Here is a 24,579-nt window from a genome sequence, read left to right on the forward strand (position 1 = left end):
GCGATATAAATAAATAAATAAATAAATAAATAAATAATAGTGTGACTAGACTGTCAACAATCTGAAAATCCAGGGACTATATAGGATGCTGGGATTCGAACCACCATCCATCCTGGATAGGCTGCATAGGTTGCGTGCAAGGCAAAAGCCCTACTGCTGTGCTATTGCTCTGACCCCTAAATGAGCGTTTTCTGAATTTACTTCATTGTTATGGACAGTTTTACTGTGCCTGTCATATTAGTGGTGGTATTTTGACAGATTTATATCCTAATACTTTATTTCAGTATAGAAGAATTAATACAAACACTGGCTTGTAAATATCAATTGACATTTACTAATGTAGAGTGTGAAGACCTTTCTTTTTTCTTTTGTTTTTTTGTTTTGTTTTGTTTTTTGGGTCACACCTGGCAGTGCTCAGGGGTTACTCCTGGCTCTATGCTCAGAAATTGCCCCTGGTAGGCACGGGGAACTATATGGGATACTGGAACCACTGTCCTTTTGCATGAAAGGCAAACGCCTTACCTCCATGCTATCTCTCTGGCCCCGTGTGAAGACCTTTCTATAGAAGAATTTCAGTAATTTCCTAGAGCGAAAATTCTTAAACAGCTCGTACAGTTTTTGTTGTCAATGGAATCGTTGGTCCTAGGGTTTCATTTTAGAAAGCAGTCCAGGTATAATTGGAAGAATCATAATTAGTTCTTTGCATATTTCTCTAGAGATAAACCTTATTCTCACTGACTTTGGCCTTCTTGCTTTTTAAGGTCAATAGTTTTTTATTTCTCATATGTAGGTTTTGCATTCCTGCAAGGACTTTTTAAAATATGTAAAATAGAATTACTACCCTCTAAGATATTACTTACTTAATCTACTTATGGCTATTAACTTGTGGAGCTGTCCTCTCTGCAAAATTTCTTTATTTTTTTTTTTTTTTTGGTTTTTGGGCCACACCCGTTTGACGCTCAGGGGTTACTCCTGGCTATGTGCTCAGAAATCGCCCCTGGCTTGGGGGGACCATATGGGACGCCGGGGGATCGAACCTCGGTCCTTCCTTGGCTAGCGCTTGCAAGGCAGACACCTTACCTCCAGCGCCACCTACCCGGCCCCCAAAATTTCTTTTGAGTGAGAAGAGCACTCCCTGCTTTGCTTGGAGACCAGCCGCTTCTGTGTAAGACATGCACATTTGAGCCGCATTCCTGGCCCTCAGATTTTCTCTTTTTATCCTGTAAGACAACAGGCTGTTTTCTTTTACTTAGAGGACAATAAGGTTTTGATTATACTAAATGTCAAGGGGCCAGGCATACAATATCAGAATTGAGAGCAAAGAGCTAATTTTCATTTGGGATAGAGGCTGGATTGTGATGACAGGTCCAGGAATAGAATTGCTCTGTACTTAATGAAGTTTGAGTCTGACAGAGCCTCTTTAATTTGTAAAACTAATTGAATATGTTCAGTTTCCGCAGTTCTAGAAACATGCTCATTGTTGTTGTTGTTTTCAAACTCTCTTATAGTTGGAGATTTAAGGACTCCTTTCATTCTTTTGCCCTACTGCTTCATGGGAGGCATTATGGCCCCCAAGGACATAATGACAAATACTCATGCTAAATCCATCCTCAATTCGATGAATTCCCTTCGGAAGAGCAATACCCTCTGTGATGTGACATTGAGAGTGGAGCAGAAAGACTTTCCCGCTCACCGCATTGTGCTGGCTGCCTGTAGTGATTATTTCTGTGCTATGTTCACTAGTGAAGTAAGTGGTTTATTTGTCTTCTCATGTGTGACAGATATGGCCTTGGAATCATCTAGTTTCACTAAAAACATAGAAATGAGTTTCTATAGGACATGTTTAAGTGAGCAGACTCTGGACACAATATGCCACCAGCTTTGTCTTTCCTTAAATCTTTGTTTCCTTTGTCTCTAAATCAGGAAAAATAGCCATAATAGAATGGCTATTATGACAGGTATATATGAAAATCACATATGAAGTGCTTAGAACAATGTGCAGCTTGTAAGTTAAATACCCAAAGATAGGGGCCGGAGCAGTGGCACTAGTGGTAAGGCGTCTATCTGCCTTGCAAGCACTAATTTAGGACAGACAGCAGTTCGATCCCCCAGCATCCCATATGGTCCTCCAAGCCAGGAACGATTTCTGAGCATTGAGCCAGGAGCATTACCAGGTGTGGCCCAAAACCCCCCCCCCCCAAACACCCTAAGGGAAACAGTTTCAAATTTTTTTATTTCTTTTTGTTTGTTTGTTTTGTTTTTGGGCCATACCCGTTGGCCCAAAAACAAAAAGAAAAAAAGAAACGAAAAAGAATCTATTCATTTTTGCAATGATTTCAGATGAGAGGAAGAGGACTTAGTGAATGATACTGTGTAAGTATATAAAGTATAACTTGAAAAAGGACCTGACTTTGGGATCAGGGAGTTAACTCAAAGGCTGGGAGTACATGCTTTGCATTCTAGAGCCCTGGTCGGGTTCCTCTGAGTACCCGACCTGCCTGGAGTTACCCAAAACAAAATTGCTGGAGATAGCCATCAGACTGAGCACGCAGTCTAAGTACAGGGGGCCCTGGCACCAATGGTCCCCTGTGTTGTGCTAGGTGTAGGCCAAACAACCAAGATCAAAGAAAAAGGAGAGGAGAGAGAGGAGGGTTTGGTTTCTTGGCTTTATTTTGTAGGCTGTCTGTTTGTTTGTTTGTTTATTTTTATTTAATTTTTGCTTTTTGGGCCACACCTGGTGGCACTCAGGGGTTATTCCTGGCTCTGCACTCAGAAATCGCTCCTTGCTGACTTGGACCATATGGGATTCCGGGAATCGAATCCCCGTGCATCAGGAGTTGCCAGCATTCAAGGCAAACACCCTACTGCTGTGCTTTCTCTGCAGCCCTGGGGGGCGGGGGGAGGGGGTTCTGTTTTGTTGTTTCTTGTTTGGGGCCCAGAAATGCTGAATTTGAAGCATAATCATTTTTTGTTTGTTTTGGTGGTGCTCAGGGGTTTAAAGTCTTATGATTTGAAAATATGTAAGCCTTAATTCTTTATATGTTTTTTTGGGCCACACCCAGCAATTCTCACTCTGGAGACCATATTTGGTACTAGAGGATCAACCAGATTGGTGTGTAGCAGGCAGGCACCCCACCTATTGTACTAGCTCTTTAGCCCTCTGAAGTACTTTTTTTTTGGTTTTTGGACCACACCCGGCGGCACTCAGTGGTTACTCCTGGCTGTCTGCTCAGAAATAGCTCCTGGCAGGCATGGGGGACCATATGGGAAGCCAGGATTCGAACCAACCACCTTACCTTAGGTCCTGGATCAGCTGTTTGCAAGACAAACACCACTGTGCTATCTCTCCGGCCCCTGAAGTACATTTTTTTTTTGAAGTACATTATTTTGTTGTTTTCATTTTGGGGCCTCATCTGACTATGCCAGTGCTTCTCAAATAGTGAGGCACGCCCCCCCAAGGGGGGCTCGAGGCTCCGTAAAGGTGGGCACGTCTGACCTCGGCAAACATTGTCATAACAAGCTAAACCCCGTGTTACTATGTCTCTGTATGTCTCTAGAGCTGAGAGTTGCTGTGTCCTGCTTCAAACCCCGCTTCGAAAAGCTATGCATTGCAAAACGTGCTCATTGTAGCCATTAATCCAGACATCACCTCTGATTAAAAAATCAGCTCAAATTATTTTATATATTTTTGTTTTGCAGGTTAAAGTTTATTTTTTTAAAATAAAGATACTATTTACAGTCGCGCAGGTTGTGGGCACGAAAAATGTTTTCTTCCCAGGGGGGGCATGACAGAAAATAATTGAGAAGCACTAAACTATGCTCAGGGGTAACTCCTGGCTCTGTGCTAAGGAATCACTCCTATAAGGGCTCAGGGGACTATAAAGAACCCTGGGATTGAACCCAGGTTGGCGTTTTGCTGTACAAGCAAGTGCCCTGACTGCTGTACTATCACTTCAGCCCCTGAAACACAATTTTTTTTTTTCTTCCATGCCAGGGACACCCAGCATTGTGTCACCTGGCTCAACTCTTGACTCTGCATTCAAGTTCACTTTTGGTGAGGCCAGAGTTGGCTGCTCTGCTCAGATCCCTGAAGCACAAATTTTAATTGTCAGCTTTACTTAGCTAATGAAGTAGGAGTTTTATATCCTAAAGTCTAATTTTTAGAAGGTATTTTTGTTCTTGGTTTTTGGCTCACATTTTGTGCTCTGAGATCACTCCTGGTGGTACTAAGGGACCATGTGTGATGCCAGGGATTAAACCAAAAAATTGGCTGCATGCAAGGCAAATGTCTTTGCCTCTGTACTATTTTCCCCGGCCCTAAAAAGCTTTTTATTTATTTTATTTTATTTTATTTTTTTGATTTGTTTTGGGTCACACCTGGAAGCATTCAGGGATTGCTCCTGGCTTTGGGCTCAGAAATCTCTCCTGACAGGCTCAGGGGACCATATGGGATGCCGGGATTCGAACCACCGTCCTTCTGCATGCAAGGCAAATGCACTACCTTCATATTATCTCTCCGGCCCCGAAAAAGCTAATTTTAAAATAAGCGAATAGTTTATAATGCTGTAAGTCAGTGAACAAATGCTCAGCATATGTTTGGCAATGCATGGATAACTGGCCTGTCATTCAGCAAACCCAGGCTAACATGGGAAGATCTTGTATGACGTCTTCTAGTCCCCATCCTGGACTGTCCACAAGCATATCCAGAGAGGCAGGCATTTGAGTTAGAGATTGGACTGTGACCATTGACTCCTTACATATTGTGCACCCGATTCTTTAACAGCCAATCTGTTCTCTTTCAGAAATCAGTATAGAATTTCTGAACAGATTGGCTGTCATAGGATTCAATCCTTTAAAGAATTCTTTTTTCGGAGCCAGGCAGTGGCGCTAGAGGTAAGGTGCCTGCCTTGCCTGCGCTAGCCTTGGACGGACCACAGTTCGATCCCCCGGTGTCCCATATGGTTCCCCAAGCCAGGAGTGACTTCTGAGCGCATAGCCAGGAGTAACCCCTGAGTGTCACCGGGTGTGGCCCAAAACCAAAAAAAAAAAGAATTCTTTTTTCTCATCAGTGATTATTTTTTATTTACTCTTTTGGAGGCCCACAACTGGCATTGATCAGAGTTCTTCTGTGCTCAGAGATCACTCCTAGCAGATTCCGGGGATCATATGGAATGCTGTTTATCGAGCCACACCTGGTGATACTTGGGCTATTACTGGCTTTGCGCCATGGACCATGTGGGGGATACTAAGGACCAACCACGTGCAAAGCAAAATCCCTACCCATCATACTATCACTCTGGCCCTTATTAAAAATCTGACATCATGAGGCCAGAGTGGTGGCACAAGTGTTAGGGCGTTTTTGCCTTGCACATGTCCTAACCTAGAATGGACCACGGTTCGATCCCCCGGCATCCCATTTGGTTCCCCAAGCCAGGAGCGATTTCTTGTTTTTTTTTCTTTTTGGGGGTTTTGGGCCACACCCAGTGATGCTCAGGGGTTCCTCCTGGCCATGCACTCAGAAATCACTCCTGGCTTGGGGGACTATATGGGATGCCTGGGGATCAAACCTTGGTCTGTCCTAGGCTAGCACATGCAAGGCAGATGCCTTACCTCTTGTACCACCGCTCCAGCCCTGCCAGGAATGATTTCTGAGCACATAGCTAGGAGTAACCCCTGAGCTTCACCAGGTATGGCCCAAAAAAACAAACAAAAAAAATTTTTTTGACATCAGGCAAGAAAATACCAGTTAGTTTTATCTTTTCTTTAATTCCTGTGTCTCCCAAGCAGTGGTTAGTGTGGGGAAAGAGGAGTCCTTGTATTTGTGACCAACCAGTCTGCTATTCAGTGCTCATCAGTATCTGGTTACACAGATACTCTGGCAATGCAGGCTGATCTGAGGGGCAGACCTGGCAGTGCTCTTTGGGGAATTACCAATCTAAACCATAAGATAAATAGCTAATTTTCTTTTGATTTTAATTTAATTTGTTTTAATTTTACTTTTAATTTTCCTTATAGAAGCCTGACAGTGAGCACTTTTTTATAATGCTTACTGACAGTTTATATGTCCCCTTTTGTTAGTGTTAGACCCGGAGCAACAGGAGAGACACAGGAGCCAGGAGTAAATAGTTTCTCCCTACTGTAGGGACCTCCAGAAGGAACAGCAAAGTCTCCTTGTGCTCCCTGCCCCTCAGCACTTCAGACCAACTTTATATACCCATCATCCAGCAGCAGTTACAAGGGGTAGGCTTCTGGTAACTGTCATCTTCACCCTTAAAGGGGCAGTACACTCTTACGGCTGAGCAGGGACCATAGTGTCTCTTGCTTCCTTACACCCTTTGGGGAAGTATCTGCTCATCTTCTCTCCCTATTTTGTTGATGGAATTACTGGTTTTGTTGTTGTTGTTTTAGTGGGGTGCGTTAGACCCATCCTGCTCTGTCTCAGCACCATCAAATTACTCCATTAGGGCTTTAAGGACTACACGAAATGCTTGGGGCTAAACCTGGTCTGCCTCATTCAAGGCAAACACCCTATTCGCTGTACTATTGTTTCGACCCTAGATGTTACTGTTTTTTACGCTGAACTTTGTGAGTGATTTGTATATCTTAGTGTTCATTTTTATTTATTTTTTTAAAAGATGTGTGTTCAATTAGTATCAACATTTCAACAGCTATTTATTTGTGGGATTAAGACCACCATTACTCATACTCTTAATTTTTTAGCTTTCAGAGAAGGGGAAACCTTACGTTGATATCCAAGGTTTAACTGCTTCCACCATGGAAATCCTGCTGGACTTTGTGTACACGGAGACAGTACATGTGACGGTGGAGAATGTGCAAGAATTGCTCCCTGCAGCCTGTCTGCTTCAGCTGAAAGGTGCACACATAAAAGTTGTTGTGCTTCATCTCTAGGAACCCCTGGAAATGTTTTAAATTAGTGATATAAGTGTGATCATATATAATAGAGCCAAACTTGGGATATTCATGTTTTCTGCTCATGGCACAAAGATCAAATTTATTTTTGTTTTGTTTTGTTTTGTTTGGGTCATACCCGGCAGCACTTACTCCTGGTTCTGCACTCAGAAATCGCCTCTGGCAGGCATTGGGGACCATCTGGGATGCTGGGATTTGAACCACCGTCCTTCTGCATGCAAGGCAAATGCCCTACCTCCAAGCTATCTCTCCGGCCTCAAAGATCAAATTTAATTGCAATAAATGACCCTCTTCATTTATTTGACTCTTTATAAAAGAGAATTTTCTTGAGCTAGAGAAGTAGGTAAGTGGGTAAGGCTTATGTGCCTTGCACATAGTCAACCTGGTATCCCATATGGTCCTTCATCCCCTGCTAAGAATGATCCTTAAGCACAAAGCCAGGAGTAAGCCCTGAGCCACTGGGTATGGTCATAAAACAAAAATAAGAGGATTTTCCTGTTTCTGTTTTTGGGCTACACCTGTGGTGGTCAGGACTTATCTCTGGATCTGCTGTCTTTTTGTTTTGTTTCAGGGTCATACCAGGCAGTGCTCGGGGTTATTCCTGACTCTGCATTCAGAAATCACTCCTGGCAGGCTTGGGGAATCATATGGGATGTCGGGAATCAAACCTGGGTCCGTACTAGGTCGGCCGCAAGCAAGGCAAACACCTTACCACTGTGCTATCTCTCTGGCCCTACCTTTGGTTCTGATTTTACACTTGACAGTACTCAGAAGATTCTGGGGTTCCAGAGGTCAAACATGGATCATATGCATGCCTTACCTCCATGCTATCTCTCCGGCCCCACCAAAGATCCTTTAACACTGTGTAGGAACTAATTTGAAATCCTAATTTGAAAAACTAATTTGAAATATAGACCAACTTCTTCCCGGCCATGTGTCCTGGCATTTTCACTGATGGTGTTTTCTTAGGTGTGAAGCAAGCCTGCTGTGAATTCTTAGAAAGCCAGCTGGACCCTTCTAATTGCCTGGGCATTCGAGATTTTGCTGAGACTCACAATTGTGTTGACCTAATGCAAGCAGCTGAAGTGTTCAGCCAGAAGCATTTTCCCGAAGTGGTACAGCATGAAGAATTCATTCTGCTGAGTCAAGGAGAGGTGGAAAAACTGATCAAGTGTGATGAAATTCAGGTACAGACTTGGTTTTGTTATTACAAATTTTTGAAGATTAGACCTTTCCCAAATTTATGAAATTGTAAGGTAGAGTTTCTATGTAGGGTGTCTTAATCCAGTGTCTATATTGATTCCAAGGCCTTACTAACTCCCTGAAATAATGTCAAATATATTTGCATATTTATGGAGAAGGAATTTACCCTTTTCCTCAATGAAATCTATGATCTTGGATCATGGGGTGGAACAGTAATTCAGAGGGTAAGGCACTTGCCTTGCAAGTGGCCAACCTGAGTTTAACCCCTTTATTTTTCTATAAGCCCCGCCAGCAGATATCTCTGAGAGCAAAACCTGGAGTAACTCCTGAGCCCCAAAACAAAACAAAAGTGGGTGTGGGTGGGTGGTTAAAAAAATCACTGCTGGGCCCGGAGAGATAGCACAGCGGCGTTTGCCTTGCAAGCGGCCGATCCAGGACCAAAGGTGGTTGGTTCGAATCCCGGTGTCCCATATGGTCCCCCGTGCCTGCCAGGAGCTATTTCTGAGCAGACAGCCAGGAGTAACCCCTGAGCATCGCCGGGTGTGGCCCAAAAACAAAACAAAACAAAACAAAAAAATCACTGCTAATGGAGTATGGAATAAGCAGAAGTGAGATTGAGATAAGCTAGATAGACTTCTGTTATTCTGTTAGATTTCTGTTTATACACTTACTTTACAAATATTGAGAGTATTTACTGCATAGTCAGGTGCTATGGACACAAAAGAATAAGGTACAGTTCTTATTTTCTTTTTATTTGAGAGAATAATGGTAATGGTAGATACAAAGACCAAAACAGTTTTTGTTTTTGTTTTGAACTGAACGCTGGTAGGCCCCATGAGAGGCATGTGCCTATCCCCGTATTATCTCTCCAGCCTCTCAAATTATTTTTAAAATGTCATCTGATTAGTCATCACATACTGGCTTTTCTTTTTTTGGGGGGGAGGGGGGAGGGTGGGCACTCAGGCATAACCCCAGCAGTGCTTGGGTTACTCCTGGCTCTGCACTTAGAAATCACTACTGGCAGGCTCAGGGAATCATATAGGATGCTGGGGATTGAACCCGGCTCTGTCCCAGGTCGTCCACATGCAAGGCAAACTCCCTACTGCTGTTCTTTCACTCCAACCCCTTCCCCCAAATATTTTTGCCCCTGAAAGCCACAAATTTTTTTTGAAAGCCACAAATTAAATTAAACATTTAACAAATTTAAACAAATTTAACAAGCATTTAACAAATTAAATTAAAACATTAAACATCCTGCCACAAAGCCAGGAGTATGTCCTGAGCATTGCCAGGTATGGTCCCCAAGACACAAATTTGGGAGATGTCGGTTGACAATAATTTTTTTCTAATCCTAGTGAAATGTGTCTGAAAATACTGTCTTCTCCAACCCTAGCTGTTTCTGAAGCATGGGAAGCAATGGTCTAGGGAGCAGGAAGGAAAAAGTCATTCTGGTGACTTGGAGATTTTTTTGAGATTGAAAGATAATTGCAAAAGCAGAGATCCGTGATGTACAACTGTATACTTACAGGTAGATTCTGAGGAGCCAGTCTTTGAGGCTGTCATCAACTGGGTAAAGCATGCCAAGAAGGAGCGAGAAGAATCCCTGCCTGACTTACTTCAATATGTGCGGATGCCCCTGCTCACTCCTAGGTACATCACGGATGTCATAGATGCTGAGGTAAGCGTGCAAGATACATAAAACACAAGACCTCCACCAGCTCTGGTGGCTGCACTCTGCATGCTGCGAAGTGGTTATTTTGATGTAAGTGCCAGGAGTGCCAGTGGAAGTGCTGTGTAGCAGTCTCCAAGCAACTGCATGGATCCTAACACAAGCAGAAATCTGTGGTTTGATTTAATTTTATATCTTGTTGCTTTCTGTTTTACATGTCATAGTGTTTAATTGCAGTAATATAACAAACTTTTGCCCATCTCCATTAAACATTAATAAATTATATAAAATTGTTTAGAGGAAGGTGGGTTTTACCCAATCTCTTTCATTTTGGTCTTTGGAAAGGGCATTATGAAAGTAGTTTGATAAATCTTAGTACCAGGAGTCCAATCATGTTCAAGGGTCAAAGTGACAGTACAGTGGGTAAAAGGTGTTGGCCTTACATGGGGCTGATCCAGGTTCTATCTCCATTATCTCCATGGTCCCCTGAGCCCACCAGAAGTGATTCCTGAATGCAAAGCTAGGAGTAACCCTTGAGCACTCCTGGGTATGGCCCTGACACCCCCCCCCAGTTTTCTTTAATTGTGAGTTAAAAAATTATATCTGGGGGCCGGGTAGATGGCGCTGGAGGTAAGGTGTCTGCCTTGCAAGCGCTAGCCAAGGAAGGACCGTGGTTCGATCCCCCGGCGTCCCATATGGTTCCCCCCAAGCCAGGGGCGATTTCTGAGCACATAGCCAGGAGTAACCCCTGAGCGTCAAACGGGTGTGGCCCAAAAAACCAAAAAAAAAAAATTATATCTGAATTTTAGACATGCAGTATTTCTTCAGCAATTCCATCACCAGTGTCAGTTTCCTTCCACCAGTATTCCCATAATCCATCCTGCCCCCAATCACACAGACATATTCTTTTTTTTTTGTTGTTTTTTTTTGGGCCACACCCTGTGACGCTCAGGGGTTACTCCTGGCTATGCGCTCAGAAGTTGCTCCTGGCTTCTTGGGGGACCATATGGGGCGCCGGGGGATCGAACCGCGGTCCGTCCTAGGCTAGCGCAGGCAAGGCAGGCACCTTACCTCCAGCGCCACCGCCCGGCCCTACACAGACATATTCTATCATTACCTTGACAGCCACATTATCCAGTTTAGCGGGTATAGCTTCAGTCTCATGTTTTCAGTGTTGTTGGCTCTGCTTTGTATGTAGTTATACTACTTTTCCGCATCACCAGTATAGCCTATTCCTATATAGCCTATAGTAATAGTTCCCCTATTACTTCCTTTTCTGTCTTCCTTCTCCCCATGATTTCTTCTCTGTTTCCATTTCCATAGGCTCTGGGGTCAAAGGTAATCTAGGCATCCCTACTTACTATGTCATATTTCCTCATCCAGTTCTATACTGTGAATAAGTAAGATCATCCTGGGCTGGAGTGATAGCAATAGTGGCCTACCCAGGACAGAACTGGATTTTATCTCAGCCCCTTGGCCTGCCAGGATCAATTTCTGAGCACAGAAGCAGGAGTAAACCCTGAGCACCGCCGGATGTGGCCCCAAAACAAAACAGTGAGGTCATCCTGTGTTTGTCTTTCATCTTCTGCTTACTTCACTCAACACACGATATCTTCCAGTTCCAACCAGGTTGCAATAAATTGCATGATTTCATAATCCATTCATGTTGTTGGACACTTTGGTTATTTCCATGTCTTAGCTATTGTACTAAATAGTTAAGCAATGAATAGTTGCATGCATATGTTCTCTTAAGTTAATGTGTGGTTTGGGGGGTTTTGTCATGAGTGTAGATTTCTAAAAGTGGAATTACTGTGTCATATGGTAGTTCAATTTTAAATTTACTGAAGATTCTTATACTGTTTTCCACAGGGGTTGAACATTCCCACCAGCAAAGGATGAGAGTTGCTTTTTCACCACATCCCCACCAGCACAGATTGTTCCTACTATTGTTGATTTGTCTCACTTACCTTTTTTTTGTGGTACATTTTCATGGTTCTGCCGTACATGTCACTTATATTAACTGGTTTCTACTCTGGGGTAACATTGATTTAGAATTGTAGAACAGCCCAGTCCCAGATCTCCTTGGATATTAATTACAAAGTTCTGCTCATTCACATGAAAAGGGTACTTCATGCTTAGTGTCATTTCTTTCTTTTTTTTTTTCTCTATGGAATGCTTCATGAATTTGCTTGTCATCCTTGCACAGGAGCCATGCTAATCTTCTCTGTATCGTTCCAGTTTTAGTATATGTGCTGCCAAAGCAAGCACTAGTGTCATTTCTTAAACTCCATTTCCTCTATTTTTATTTTATTTCTTATAACCTGTCTATGTTTCCCTCATTCCAGTTTCTTTATATGAGTGTAAGGAGTACAGGCCCTGGAGCTTGCCTTAGGCTGAAGTCCCAGATTGGCCATGCAATGCTGGTGCCTGCTTCACGCTTCCACTGTGCTCCTGGGTGCCCCCTGGTGGCTGAGCCCAGCTAGAAACCAGAGCCCAACTGAAAGTTTTTACAGGCTTGTCTTCAGAGCCGAAAAAGCAGAGTGAAGGAAGGTGCAAAGTGAAAGGTTACTGAGCCCTGTTAGAAAAGACCCAGAGTTAGAACTGTGCCGCAAGCCTGGGAAGTGATGGCAGACAGGACTGACCCTTCCTGTCCTCTTAGAAAATAACAAGCTTCTGGGTTCTCTTTAAGGTGTTATTATATAAGGGGTGCTTGTGTATTTTGCATAGTCAGCAAATGTACAAAAAAGCTCATAAAAGTTTTAAGTGCCAAGTGTGGGGGGCTGGGAAATTTGCCACTAGGATTTGACTTTTTTTTTTTTTTTGCTTTTGCTTTTGTTTTTGGGCCACAACCGGCGATGCTCAGGGGTTACTCCTGGCTGTCTGCTTAGAAATAGTTCCTTGCAGGCACAGGGGACCATATGGGACACCGGGATTCGAACCAACCACCTTTGGTCCTGGATCAGCTGCTTGAAAGGCAAATGCCGCTGCGCTATAGGATTTGACTTTTTTGAAAAAACAATTTCTTTAAACAACCAGGGTTACAAAGCTGCTCATAATACAGTAATTTCTGGTATTCAGTGTTCCAATACCAATCCCCCACCAGTGTAGCATTCCCTCTACCTTTATCCCCAGTTTCCCACCCTCCCCAAGCCTAACCTTAGGCAAAATACAAATAGTTCACTTAATATTCTTTGATTTGACTTTTGAGCCATGCAATATTTTATCAAGCAAAATGTAATTGTTTGTAGAAACCTACAACATAGTTATTACCTCCTAAAGCACAGGCTTTGGAAGCTGGTTTGATTCTATGCTCTTTTTGTCTTGGAATTGTGGTGGAGGTGGCCTCAGTTCCCTTTTCCTCTGCTCTTTCAGCCTTTCATCCGCTGTAGTTTGCAGTGCAGGGACTTAGTGGACGAAGCAAAGAAGTTTCATCTGAGGCCTGAGCTTCGAAGTCAGATGCAGGGCCCAAGGACCAGGGCTCGTTTGGGTAAGCTGCCAAGGAGGTTGGTAGATTCATATAGCTTTTTTTTTCACCCCTGACTGTGCTCAGGGGTTACCCTTGACTCTGTGCTCAGGAATCACTCCTGGCAGCCACAGGGAACCATATGGATGCCGGAGATCAGACCTGGGTCAGCTACATGCAAGACAAATGCCCTACCCACTGTACTATCACTCTGGCCCCTTGTGGCATTTTTGTAAATAATGCAAAGTTGTTATTTCAAACTTGTTTTCCTAATTGTGTTGGCTCAAACAAGTTCTTTTTTATGAATCGAGGGTATCTTCCTAACCTATTTTACATAAGCACTTAGTATTCAGTAGATCATGCAAATACTTTATACATTGTCATCTATTGTATAATATTGTTTTATTTTGATAGATTTGAAGTCAATGAATTAGAAATGACTTCAAAAGCCATGTAGTAAGTTAAGTCGTGTGCTCTACCCACTTCCTACCCACCTCTTTCTTTCTTAGGTATTTTTCAGCATAGTTAAAAGGGCGGGAATTTAGTATAGTCTAAAGATGGGAGGCTGGAAAGGTTAAGACACATGTCTTACATGAAGCTCAACCCAGTTAGAGCTCAAGCGCCCCATGGCCCTTAATCATTGCCAGGTATCGTCCTGGAGATCTCCAAGCACTCCCAGGATCACCCAAGTGACTCACAGCATGCCAAGCAGCATCACAGCTCTGTTCAAATCTAGGATTGACCAAGAATTGCCAGGAGTGCCCCAGGCCTTCCAGTCACCATGTAAGAGCCTCCCTCTTCCCCTCCCCACAAATAAATCATTCAGTATAATTGCATGGTCACACTGCAGAAGTTTGGGCAATGAAGTATAGTGAGTTAAGAACCTGGACTCCCTGGCAGGGGAGATACCATGATCACGAAGGTGGTTTCCCCAGGGCGAGGCTTATCCATTGCACTCTGGATGTGCTGACCCCTGTGATTTCCCCAAACGTGGGAAACTCGACTGCATAGTTTGTGGTAGTGGGGAACTGCATTTGCGCTCTTCCCCCCCCCCCAAAAAAAAAAAAGAAAAAAAAAACAGAACTTGGACTCTGGGACCCCAGACTGCTTCGGTTTCTGATTTAACTACTTAGGTGATATGTTAACTTTGGCAGGAACCTTAGCTTCTCTGTACTTTGCTTCCCTCATCTGCAAAATTGGGATCATCTTAGCTGCTGTTTCTAAAATTACTGTGCTATATGTAACCTTAGGCCAAGATCCAGTTTATCTGAGCCTTTGCTGCTGCTTCTCAGATGAGGACTACCATTGTAGTAGAGATTAAATGAGATAATGTGTATAACATACCTGCTACTGTAGCTGGTACAGAAAAGTAGCAGATATTGTTTTCTTTTCCTGGTCTTCCTACTTTACTGACCTGAGATTCTCAATATTTTTTTATGTGGAAGAGTCATAATTAAGAGGGGCCAGAGTGATTGCACAGCTGTAGGGAGTTTGACTTGCACACAGCCAAACTGAGACAGACCCAGGTTCATCCTCTGCATCCCATATGGTCCTCCGAGCCTGCCAGGAGTGATATCTGAGCGCAGAGCCAAGATTAATCCCTGAGCATGCCGGGTTGGCACAAAAACAAAAACATGGCTATAAATTTCTGGTCCTTGACTTTTTTTCTACATCATTTTTGGGTTAGAAAAAACTGTACAAACTAAACATCAGAACTGATTAAAATTCAGACCAGAGGGCTTGGAGAGATAGCACAGCGGCGTTTGCCTTGCAATCAGCCGATCCAGGACCTAAGGTGGTTGGTTGGAATCACGGTGTCCCATATGGTCCCCCGTGCCTGCCAGGAACTATTTCTGAGCAGACAGCCAGGAGTAACCCCTGAGCACCACCGGGTGTCACCCAAAAACCAAAAAATAAATAATTTAGACCAGAACAATGGTACAATGCTTGCAAGCAGCCTATCTGGGTTCAATCCCCAGTATCCCCATATGTTCCCCTGAGTCAGCCAGTAGTAATTCCTGGGTGCAAAACCAGGAGTAACCCCTGAGCATCACCAGGTGTGGCTCCAGAAACAAGCAAAACAGAACTAACTAAAAGACTGAAGACATGGTGATCTTATATATACAGAATATTCTTTTGCACTTACCTAAAACTTTGAATAGTAAAGGAAAAATTAATAACTTTTTTTTTTTTTTTTTTTTGGTTTTTGGACCACACCCGGCAGTGCTCAGGGGAGTTATTCCTGGCTCCAGGCTCAGAAATTGCTCCTGGCAGGCACGGGGGACCATATTGGACGCCGGGATTCAAACCGATGACCTCCTGCATGAAAGGCAAATGCCTTACCTCCATGCTATCTCTCCAGCCCCAAAATTAATAACTTAAATGTAGTTTGGAACAGTCTCTGAGAACATAGGATATGTCATGAAAAACAATGAAAGGAATCCATCCTGACTATTTCAAACTCAAAGTTCACAAACCAATCGGCTCTAAGAAAGATGAAATTATGCAACTTGGGATGATGTGAATAGATCTGGAGGAGTAATATGCTGAACAAAGTTAGGAGAGGAACAGTTCACCTTTATGCAGCCAACCCAGATTCTATCTCGTGATGCCATATGGTTAGGGGTTCCAATGCAGAGCCAGGAGTAAACCTGAGCACTGCCAGGTGTGGCCCAAAAGCAAAAAACAAAAAAGGGAATAAATACAGAATGACCTCTAAAATCTTGGATATAAGAAACATAGTAGGGAAATAACAAATACCACAAGGGAACATAAATGAGAATTTGCCTTCAGTAGAAAGCTTGGGGCTGAGGAGTATGAATAGAAGAATGGAGGAGGGAAATGAGAACAGTTAGGGGGTTGGTAATGGAATGTTTTATGCATGAAATCCTACAATTAAGTTCTGTAAAAGCACAGAACCTAAAATAAAGTTTAAGGGACTGGAGAGATAGCACAATGGTAGGGCATTTGCCTTGCACAAGGCCCAACTGGGATGGACCCAGGTTTGATCCCTGGCATCCATATGGTCCCCTGAGCGTCTCTGGTTGTGGGCTCCCCAAAAAAAGAATTTCCAAGTGCCTCCTGCTGAAACAAGTTTTAAGTTCTGCTACAGACAACAGTTAACAAAATGTTTACTGACAGACTTTCAGCCAAATGATAACTGGGTTTTGTCTCATACTCTCACTGATCTGCTGATCTTTATGTACACTGGGTGGGGCCAGTAATCAGAGGAGCTCAGATAAACAGGCAAGCCTTGGAAACCCTTGTTTCTGGGAGTGAGATAAGTTAAAAGAGGCATATCAACAAAATTCTCATTACTTGACAGCTTTTATAAATTGACAGATTGCCTGGACATATAATTGGCTAAATTGGAAAAATAAAAGTACATGCAAAATAAATATTTTAAACTTATCAGCTTTTGGGCCAGAGTGATAGCACAGCAGCCGGGCATTTATTTACCTTGCAAATTGACCCCGGTTTGATTCTCAGCATTCCTTATGGTTCCCCATGCCTGCCTGGAGCAATTTCAGAGCACAGCCCCTGAGCGCCACCAGGTGTGACCCAACCCCCCCCCAAAATTAAAATAAATAAATAAATAAATAAAACAAAACTTACCAGCTTTCAACTCTTTTGAATAAAAGTTTCTCATGATAAAATATATATATATATATATGGTCGAGCAATGACACCATGTGGATAGGGCATTTGCCTTGTACATGGCTGACCTAAGTTGGATCCCCATCGTCCCATATGGCCCCTTAGCCTGCCAAGAGTGATATCTGAGGACAGAGCCAGAACTAACCCCCTGAATGCCGCTGGGTGTGGCCCAAAAAAAACAAACGAAAACCCTACCAAAACTGCTATTTTTACAAACTATAAAAGGCTTGCTTCTCTATTAACTTATTCTCTGTACTTTAAACTTGACTAGGTCAGCTAGAGTAATCTGCATAGGTCCAAATGGTGTGTGTAGGGGGATGTTTAAATTTTCTTTTAGACTTTTAATTAAATTTCAAAAATTTAGGCAATTAAGAACTAAACTAACATTTCACTGGTAGGGCATTTGCTTTACAATAGCTGATCTGGGTTCTATCCCTGGCATCCCATATGGTTCCCCAAAACTGCAGGAGCGATTTCTGAGCATAGAGCCAGGAGTAACCCCTGAGCACCACCAAGTATGGTCCAATCCCCCCAAAAAATTTAGCACCTCAAAAATGTTTTTCTTTTCTGTCCACTTTACACAGAATCTCTTTATTTCTTAATCCTTCTCTATTATCTAAAGCAGGATTTAAAACAAAAAAAATTTTTTTTATTATAACACAACTTGATTAACCAAGTTGTCCATGAAATAGTTGTTTAGGCATTAAATACTCCAACACCAATCCCACCACCAGTGTGACCTTCCCTCCACCAGTGTTGCCAATTTTCCATCCACCACCCCAGTCTGTGCCCTTGCAGGTACAAACAAATTTACTTTATGTTGTTTGGTACAACACAAAGACAAATGAACTTATCAAAACCTGGGGCCAGAGAGGTGGCGCTAGAGGTAAGGCATCTCCCTTGCAAGCCCTATCCTATACCCGCAGTTTGGACCGAAGTTCAATCCCCAGCATCCCATATGGTACCCCCAAGCCAGGGGCTATTTCTGAGCGCATAGCCAGGAGTAACTCCTGAGCGTCAAATGGGTGTGGCCCAAAAATCGAAAAAAAAAATTATCAAAACCTAGTTCAAGTGTCAAATTGTAATGATTGTTATATCTTTCAATGGTGTTTCTGAAGTCAGTGTTTGAGGGTTTAGTTGGCTGTTGTTGGTGCTACTTAAGCCTTCTGTGTTACTGTTCAGGCTCGCTGAGTTTGGTGATATTCTATGCAACTTTGCCATCAGATTTGCACTAATTCTAGAGTAGACCTATGAAATTTTGAGGCGTTGCTCAGCCCAGTATTCATAGATCTGAAAGAATTTTGTAGCTTGGCAGTTTATAGAGCTGGACCATTTCTGTTAGAGGTTTCTGAGGTGTGACTGCAGGTTAATAAGGCCTCAGACAGAAAGGAGAATTTGCCTGCCCCCATTCTGAGAAAGCCCCAGACCTGTTAGCCTGGACCATTTTACCTGAGAAGGTTCTGTGGCAAGATGTTCTTTTGGATTTGAATCATTGAGTGGGCCCTTTCTGCTGGCAAGATGGCGGATTGGATATAAAGGGTATTGTTATAACTATTCCGAACTAGACATGAATATTGAAATAATCTTTTTCTCTCCCATTTTCCACAGGAGCCAATGAGGTGCTTCTGGTGGTTGGGGGCTTTGGAAGCCAGCAATCCCCAATTGATGTGGTAGAGAAATACGACCCCAAGACGCAGGAGTGGAGTTTTTTGCCAGTAAGTTAGAACTAGTCTTGGGGAAATAAGATTTTCTCCTAACTTTAGATTATAAGTAATCCAGTTTTAAAAGCAGAAAAGCCTAATTATAGTTTTTTCTTATGACTATGCCACACAGATATAGGCTCTCAGTAGTCAATGGTTAGATTAGACTTGAGAAATATTGGTGGAGGCCTGGGGGTATAGTTCAGGGGTAAAACATCTGCAGAAATATTACTGGCCCTATGCCAAATCAAACTCACTGCCCATCACTATTTCAGCAACTGCTGAGCTCCTTTATCATGATTTATGAAATGGAATTTGGAGTCAGATTGAGCTGTGCTCATCTGCACTCAGAACTTTGCATCTTTTTTTTTTTTTGGTTTTTGGTTTTTGGGTCACACCCGGCAGCACTCAGGGGATTACTCCTGGCTCTATGCTCAGAAATTACTCCTGGCAGGCTCGGGGGACCATATGGGTGCTGGGATTCAAACTGATGACCTTCTGCATAAAAGGCAAACGCCTTACCTCCATGCTTTCTCTCTGGCCCCGTATCTTTTTGAGATGTCTGCATCACTGCCAAATGATGCATCTGAGAAAATATCGGACTCCTGATAAAAATCTTTTTTTTTTTTGTTAGTGCCTGGGATTCAACCCAGGTCTGAATGGGAATAATCTACCACTGAGCTACAGCTCCAACCCTAGTCCTCCTAACATGTAGGATCTTTGAATCATGGCTCTTTGAATGGTAGTGCTTTTCCACTCCATGAAAGGACATCTGTTTTTTTGTCAAGTGCCTTATGGGGAAGAAGAAGAAGAAGAAGGAGTCAGCAATTAGTTGTCAGAAAAAAATTAAATCCTTTTTTGTTTGGTTTTTGTTTGGGACCACTCCTAGTAGTGTTTAGGAGCTATTCCTGGCTAGAGTACTCAGGAATGACCCCTGGAAGTGCCATATATGGTGCCTGGAATTCAAACTGAAGTCAGCTGCATGACAATTTGTATTATCTCTCCAATCCAAGATAACAAATTTTGGGGGAGATTAATGGTGTTGGATTAGTGTTGTACTAATTCCTGGCTCTGCTCCAGGGATCACTCCTAGTGATATTCAGTGGGTCATATGTGGTGCTTGGGATAAAGGCAGGTGACTTGCATGCAAGGCAAGTACCTCACCAACTATACTCCCTCTGGCTCAAGACATTAAATTTTATGAAAGCCTTGGAAAGAGGCAAATATGCAAGCTTGCCCTCTTTTTTTTTTTCCTTTTGGGGGTCTACACCTAGTACTATTCAGGGCTCTGCACTTAGGAATCACTCCTGGCAGTTCTAGGGGAACATATGGGATGCCGCAAATCAAACCCAGGTAAGCTGCATGCAAGGCAAGCTCCCTACCCACTGTGCTACTGATCCAATCCTAGGCTTGTACTTATAAGAGCACCACAGTAAGCAAGAAGGTATTCATGCAGTAAAGAGACAGCAGGGTATTTAGGGGAGGAAAGGCCTCAAGAAAGTTTCATGGGACAAGTGAAGAGTAAGATGTATAGAAACAAAAACAAAAGGAATGCCAAAGGATTTAGCTGGCTGAGATCCCCGACTCCTCTTTTCCCAAATCCACAGAGCATCACTCGCAAGAGACGTTATGTGGCCTCTGTGTCCCTTCATGACCGAATCTACGTAATAGGCGGTTACGATGGCCGTTCCCGCCTCAGTTCAGTGGAATGTCTCGACTATACAGCAGATGAAGATGGGGTTTGGTATTCTGTGGCCCCCATGAATGTGCGGCGAGGCCTTGCTGGAGCTACCACCTTAGGGGGTAGGTATGCGGAGCACTGCTTCCATTCTACTTGTTGGGACAAGAACACAACTCTGATCTCTCCTGTTGCTTGGCTGGAGCATGAAATGTGGAGAGTTATAAGATCAAATATTCCTTAAACTCTCATAACTCCATAATATTCATGGATATGGCAGCACTAGTTCAAAGTTGGCAGGTCAGATTCCAGTGTGCTGAGTGAGGAGTTGATACTAGTTACCATGTTTCTGTAAACATTGGTTTTGAGGGTTCCAATCTATCTCATCCTTTTGATATATCTACCAGGCTGTCTTCCTTATCTGTAATACTGAATTGACTTATAAATGTTAGACTTGGCTCTGAGTGGGTTAAGAAAAGACTTACTAGAAATCTCTTTTTCTCAGGTAGATTGTGATCTCCTCTTTCTAAACAGATATGATCTATGTCTCTGGAGGATTTGATGGAAGCAGACGTCATACCAGTATGGAGCGCTATGACCCAAATATTGACCAATGGAGCATGCTGGGAGACATGCAGACAGCACGGGAAGGTGCTGGACTCGTAGTAGCTAGTGGTGTCATCTACTGTCTAGGTATTTGCTCTGAATACAGGAATGGGAGAGACAACTAATGGGGGAGAGCTTCTTCCAGAATTGATTTCAAGGCTAAAACCTTTCTCTGTTCCAGTACACTTTCCACTAACTGGGTTTATCTTTTTGTAGAAGTGAAAAATAGAAATCAGGGGCCGGAGAGATAGCACAGCGGCGTTTGCCTTGCAAGCAGCCGACCCAGGACCTAAGGTGGTTGGTTCGAATATCAGCGTCCCATATTGTCCCCTGTGCCTGCCAGGAGCTATTTCTGAGCAAATAGCCAGGTGTGGCCCAAAAACCAAAACAAAACAAAACGAAAAATAGAAATCAGATTTTTCTTTAAGTTACTAGAATTCTTGTGGGGGAACTGGAACTAAATGAATTAGTTGATGTACTCAACACAAGGCAGACTGAATAATTGGCAAGAGTGTCTCCATCATTTCCAGAATCTGCATGTTTTTCAGGAGGATACGATGGCTTGAATATCTTGAATTCAGTTGAGAAATACGATCCACACACCGGACACTGGACTAATGTTACACCAATGGCTACCAAACGCTCAGGTAAGAGTCAGCTATGAAAGCCTGTTCATTGGTGCTGTCAGGTGCTGTGTTGGGGGTGCTTCCCAAGTTGTGGCCAAGTGAGGGCCAGAGGGGCCAGAGTGATAGCACAGCAGTAGGGGATTTGCCTTCACGCTGCCAACCTAGGATGGAACTGGGTTCAATTCCCAGCATCACATATGGTCCCCCAAGCCTGCCAGGAGCGATTTCTGAGCGCAGAGCCAGGAGTAACCTCTGAGTACTGCCAGCTGTGTGTGACCCAAAGACCAAAAAATAAAAAAAACCAGTGGTGGTCAAGGGAACCTGAGCCACTCATACAGGGGGCCTGGACCCACTCAAGTGATGCCATCTGGGCAGTGCTTCAGTGCTAGGGCCTGACAGTGTTATGCCCAAGGATGTGGTGCTACTCTAACCCTGCAGTCTTGGGGAGATCCAGCAGGGCCTTCTCTGGGGTTCTTGGAGGCCTCTAGAGCCATATCCAGCGATGTTCATTAGACCATTTAGTGCTGGGGCCTTGGTCCAGAATGAATCTGGCACAGACCTCTGGATAGTCTTCCTTGCCCCTACTGTCAGCTATTTAGGACAAGATAATTCCAAGTTGTCTTACTACTCTCAGACATGAGTAAGATTCCATTTTCCTTCTCTGATCTCTAAACAGATGTGAGAATAAAGATAGCTTTTAAGTTTTCAGCCAGATTATAAATTTGAGGACAAAACTTTTATTCTTTTGTCATTGTCTATATCCCCCTTCCTGCATGTAATTATATCTAGTACAGTTGGTTTTTTATTTTGTTTGTTATTTTGGGCCACATTCAGCAGTGCTCTAGTTATTCCTGGAACTGAGCTCAGAAATAGATCCTGGCAGCCTTAGGGGACCATATGGGATGCCAGGGATCGAACCTGGATTGGTCCCAGGTAGGCAGTATGCAACAAATGCCCTACTGCAGTGCTGTCACTCCGGCCCCATATCTAACATAATTTGGACTTTTTATTATACAGTATAAATGAATGTGTGTGGAACAAAATCTCTGGAAAATTATAAAATCTTTTTCTTTTATTGAGAACTTCTTAAATGGTGTAGACTGGGGTTTTTAGATGGAAGAAAATATCATTGTTCTAAGCTGTCGCCTAAGGGGAAAGCTGCCAGTTTTGTCTATTTTCTGTCCTTACATGTTAATTGCTCCTCTTTTATTTTTTGTTGCTTTTTGTTTGGGGGCCACACCCAGCATTGCTCCCAGGTTGTTCTTGACTGGGGAATTACTCCTGGCAGGCTTGGAGACCATATGAATAGTGGGGATCGAACCGGGATTGGCTGAATGCAAGGCAAACGCGCTTTGAACCCAATTGCTCCTCTTTATACATCCCTCTTTTCTTGTCCAGGGGATTGGGCTCAATGAAAGTGAAAATGAGAGCTACTTGAATTTACTTCTCATTTTAAATAGCTCAGTGATGTGTTTTAAAGAGATTTATTGTGAGTGCAGGACTAGATTGTTCAGGCCTACCTGGTCTCATTCCACATACACACACCTAATCCCTGTTCTCAGCTAAAGAGAACTCACTTGCTCTCCTGTCTTTTTCCCCAGGTGCAGGAGTAGCTCTGCTGAATGACCATATTTATGTGGTGGGAGGATTTGATGGTACAGTCCACCTTTCTTCTGTTGAGGCATACAACATTCGCACTGATTCCTGGACAACTGTCACTAATATGACCACACCACGATGCTATGTAGGGGCCACAGTGCTTCGGGGAAGACTCTATGCAATTGCAGGGTGAGAACCTAGAAACCAGGTTAGAGTCATCACATGGCCAGGACCAACTGGATCCAGTATTGGGTGGAGATGGGGTTTGGTTGGTAAAATCTTCCGTGGCCTTATACAGAAATTACTCAAAGCTCATTTCCCTCATCTGCTTCTTTCCCACTCAGATATGATGGGAATTCCCTGCTGAGTAGCATTGAATGCTATGACCCTATCATCGACAGCTGGGAAGTGGTGACGTCCATGGGAACCCAGCGCTGTGATGCTGGTGTGTGTGTCCTCCGAGAGAAGTGACATTTGTTGGAGCATCGTCCAGGGATTGTGACTGGTCTGGGGGACAGACTGGGAGAATCAAGGATCCTTTCTAGAATGTCTGTTTCTCACTGTGTGCATGGGAGATTATAGTAACCAGTGCAGTTACGATTGTACTTATTTGACACACACTACCCCTCGTGCTGGTTAGTGGTCTCCAAGTGGAGTGGGTAAAGATCCACGAAGGAAGAGCATACTAAATGGGTGGGAGAGGCCAGTTCGCTTCTCTTCTGGTCTCCAAAGTACCTTTTTTGGTCATTTCTACCTTGTGCTTGGAAAATATATATATATACACATTATATTGTTCCTCATATTGCAGAGAATTAAGATGAGTAGAGCCTGCTAAATATGGGCAGCATTCGGCCTAGACCATTGGAAGGATACCCACTTGACAGAATTTAAGTCTTCTATTTTCCAGAAGCAAGTAAATTTCCAGTTCTACTGGTAGCTAGAACACAGGTCCGTTTGGGAAGAAAAGGAAGAAAAAACCTGTCAGAACTGGGCTACGCTGAGGAGCTAATGCTCCCACAGGTCAGAATTAGTACATCAGAACTGAAGTTTGAGTAAGTGAAGTAACTGAATTTGATGAAATATGGATGAACCTAGATCATCACCAAAGTATAACCTGGAAGACTTGGAAGGGTATAGTAGTTGAAACACCATTTCCCCATGGTTTTTTTGTTTTTGTTTTTGTTTTTGAGATAGATTATTATTCATCTTGAGAAAAGATTGAGAGAATAGCAAACAAATCCTGGGCCAAATAGAGACAGGATAATATGGGAGTTCAGTATTCCTGGGCAGAAACTTAAAAGAAGTACCTGTGACTTTATAGTCATCTTAATCCTACCAGAGCTTGTCTCTTCGAGATCAGGTTTGCCCACAATGGGAGAATACTACTACACTCACTACTACTACACTCCTATACTTCCATACTAGTTGTTTGGGAATGGGTAGGGCGC

General features: G+C 43.2%; 1 protein-coding gene and 2 non-coding genes across 4 annotated transcripts; 2 read left to right on the forward strand and 1 right to left on the reverse strand.

Annotated features, from left to right (window-relative positions):
- Nucleotides 1-1,520: 1,520 nt before the first annotated feature.
- KLHL12 (kelch like family member 12) lies at nt 1,521-24,312 on the forward strand. 2 transcript variants are annotated; one of them, XM_049770639.1, is made up of 11 exons: nt 1,521-1,747; nt 6,721-6,874; nt 7,900-8,117; nt 9,662-9,811; nt 13,175-13,289; nt 18,531-18,637; nt 20,230-20,425; nt 20,835-20,993; nt 21,455-21,553; nt 23,134-23,320; nt 23,476-24,312. In XM_049770639.1, the coding sequence occupies exons 1-11, from the start codon at nt 1,553-1,555 to the stop codon at nt 23,600-23,602; spliced, it is 1,707 nt and encodes a 568-aa protein (XP_049626596.1). In that variant the 5' UTR covers nt 1,521-1,552; the 3' UTR covers nt 23,603-24,312. The 2 variants fall into 2 exon arrangements, with proteins under 2 accessions (XP_049626596.1, XP_049626597.1); XM_049770640.1 differs by lacking the exons at nt 18,531-18,637; nt 20,230-20,425.
- On the reverse strand, nt 11,964-12,070 carry LOC126004731 (U6 spliceosomal RNA). Its single transcript, XR_007493993.1, has one exon. It is a non-coding gene; the product is annotated as a U6 spliceosomal RNA (small nuclear RNA).
- Nucleotides 14,152-14,314, forward strand: LOC126004902 (U1 spliceosomal RNA). The gene has a single exon (XR_007494123.1). It is a non-coding gene; the product is annotated as a U1 spliceosomal RNA (small nuclear RNA).
- Nucleotides 24,313-24,579: the final 267 nt, after the last annotated feature.

This window comes from Suncus etruscus, chromosome 3 (genome assembly GCF_024139225.1).
Source record: "Suncus etruscus isolate mSunEtr1 chromosome 3, mSunEtr1.pri.cur, whole genome shotgun sequence".
Classification (NCBI taxonomy): domain Eukaryota; kingdom Metazoa; phylum Chordata; class Mammalia; order Eulipotyphla; family Soricidae; genus Suncus; species Suncus etruscus.

Coding starts and splice junctions, on each gene's coding strand:
- KLHL12 (XM_049770639.1), top strand. CDS start 1,553: ATGGGAGGCATTATGGCCCCCAAGGACATAATGACAAATACTCATGCT. Junction 6,875..7,899: donor CTGTCTGCTTCAGCTGAAAG/GTGCACACATAA, acceptor GTGTTTTCTTAG/GTGTGAAGCAAGCCTGCTGT. Junction 20,994..21,454: donor TGGTGTCATCTACTGTCTAG/GTATTTGCTCTG, acceptor CATGTTTTTCAG/GAGGATACGATGGCTTGAAT.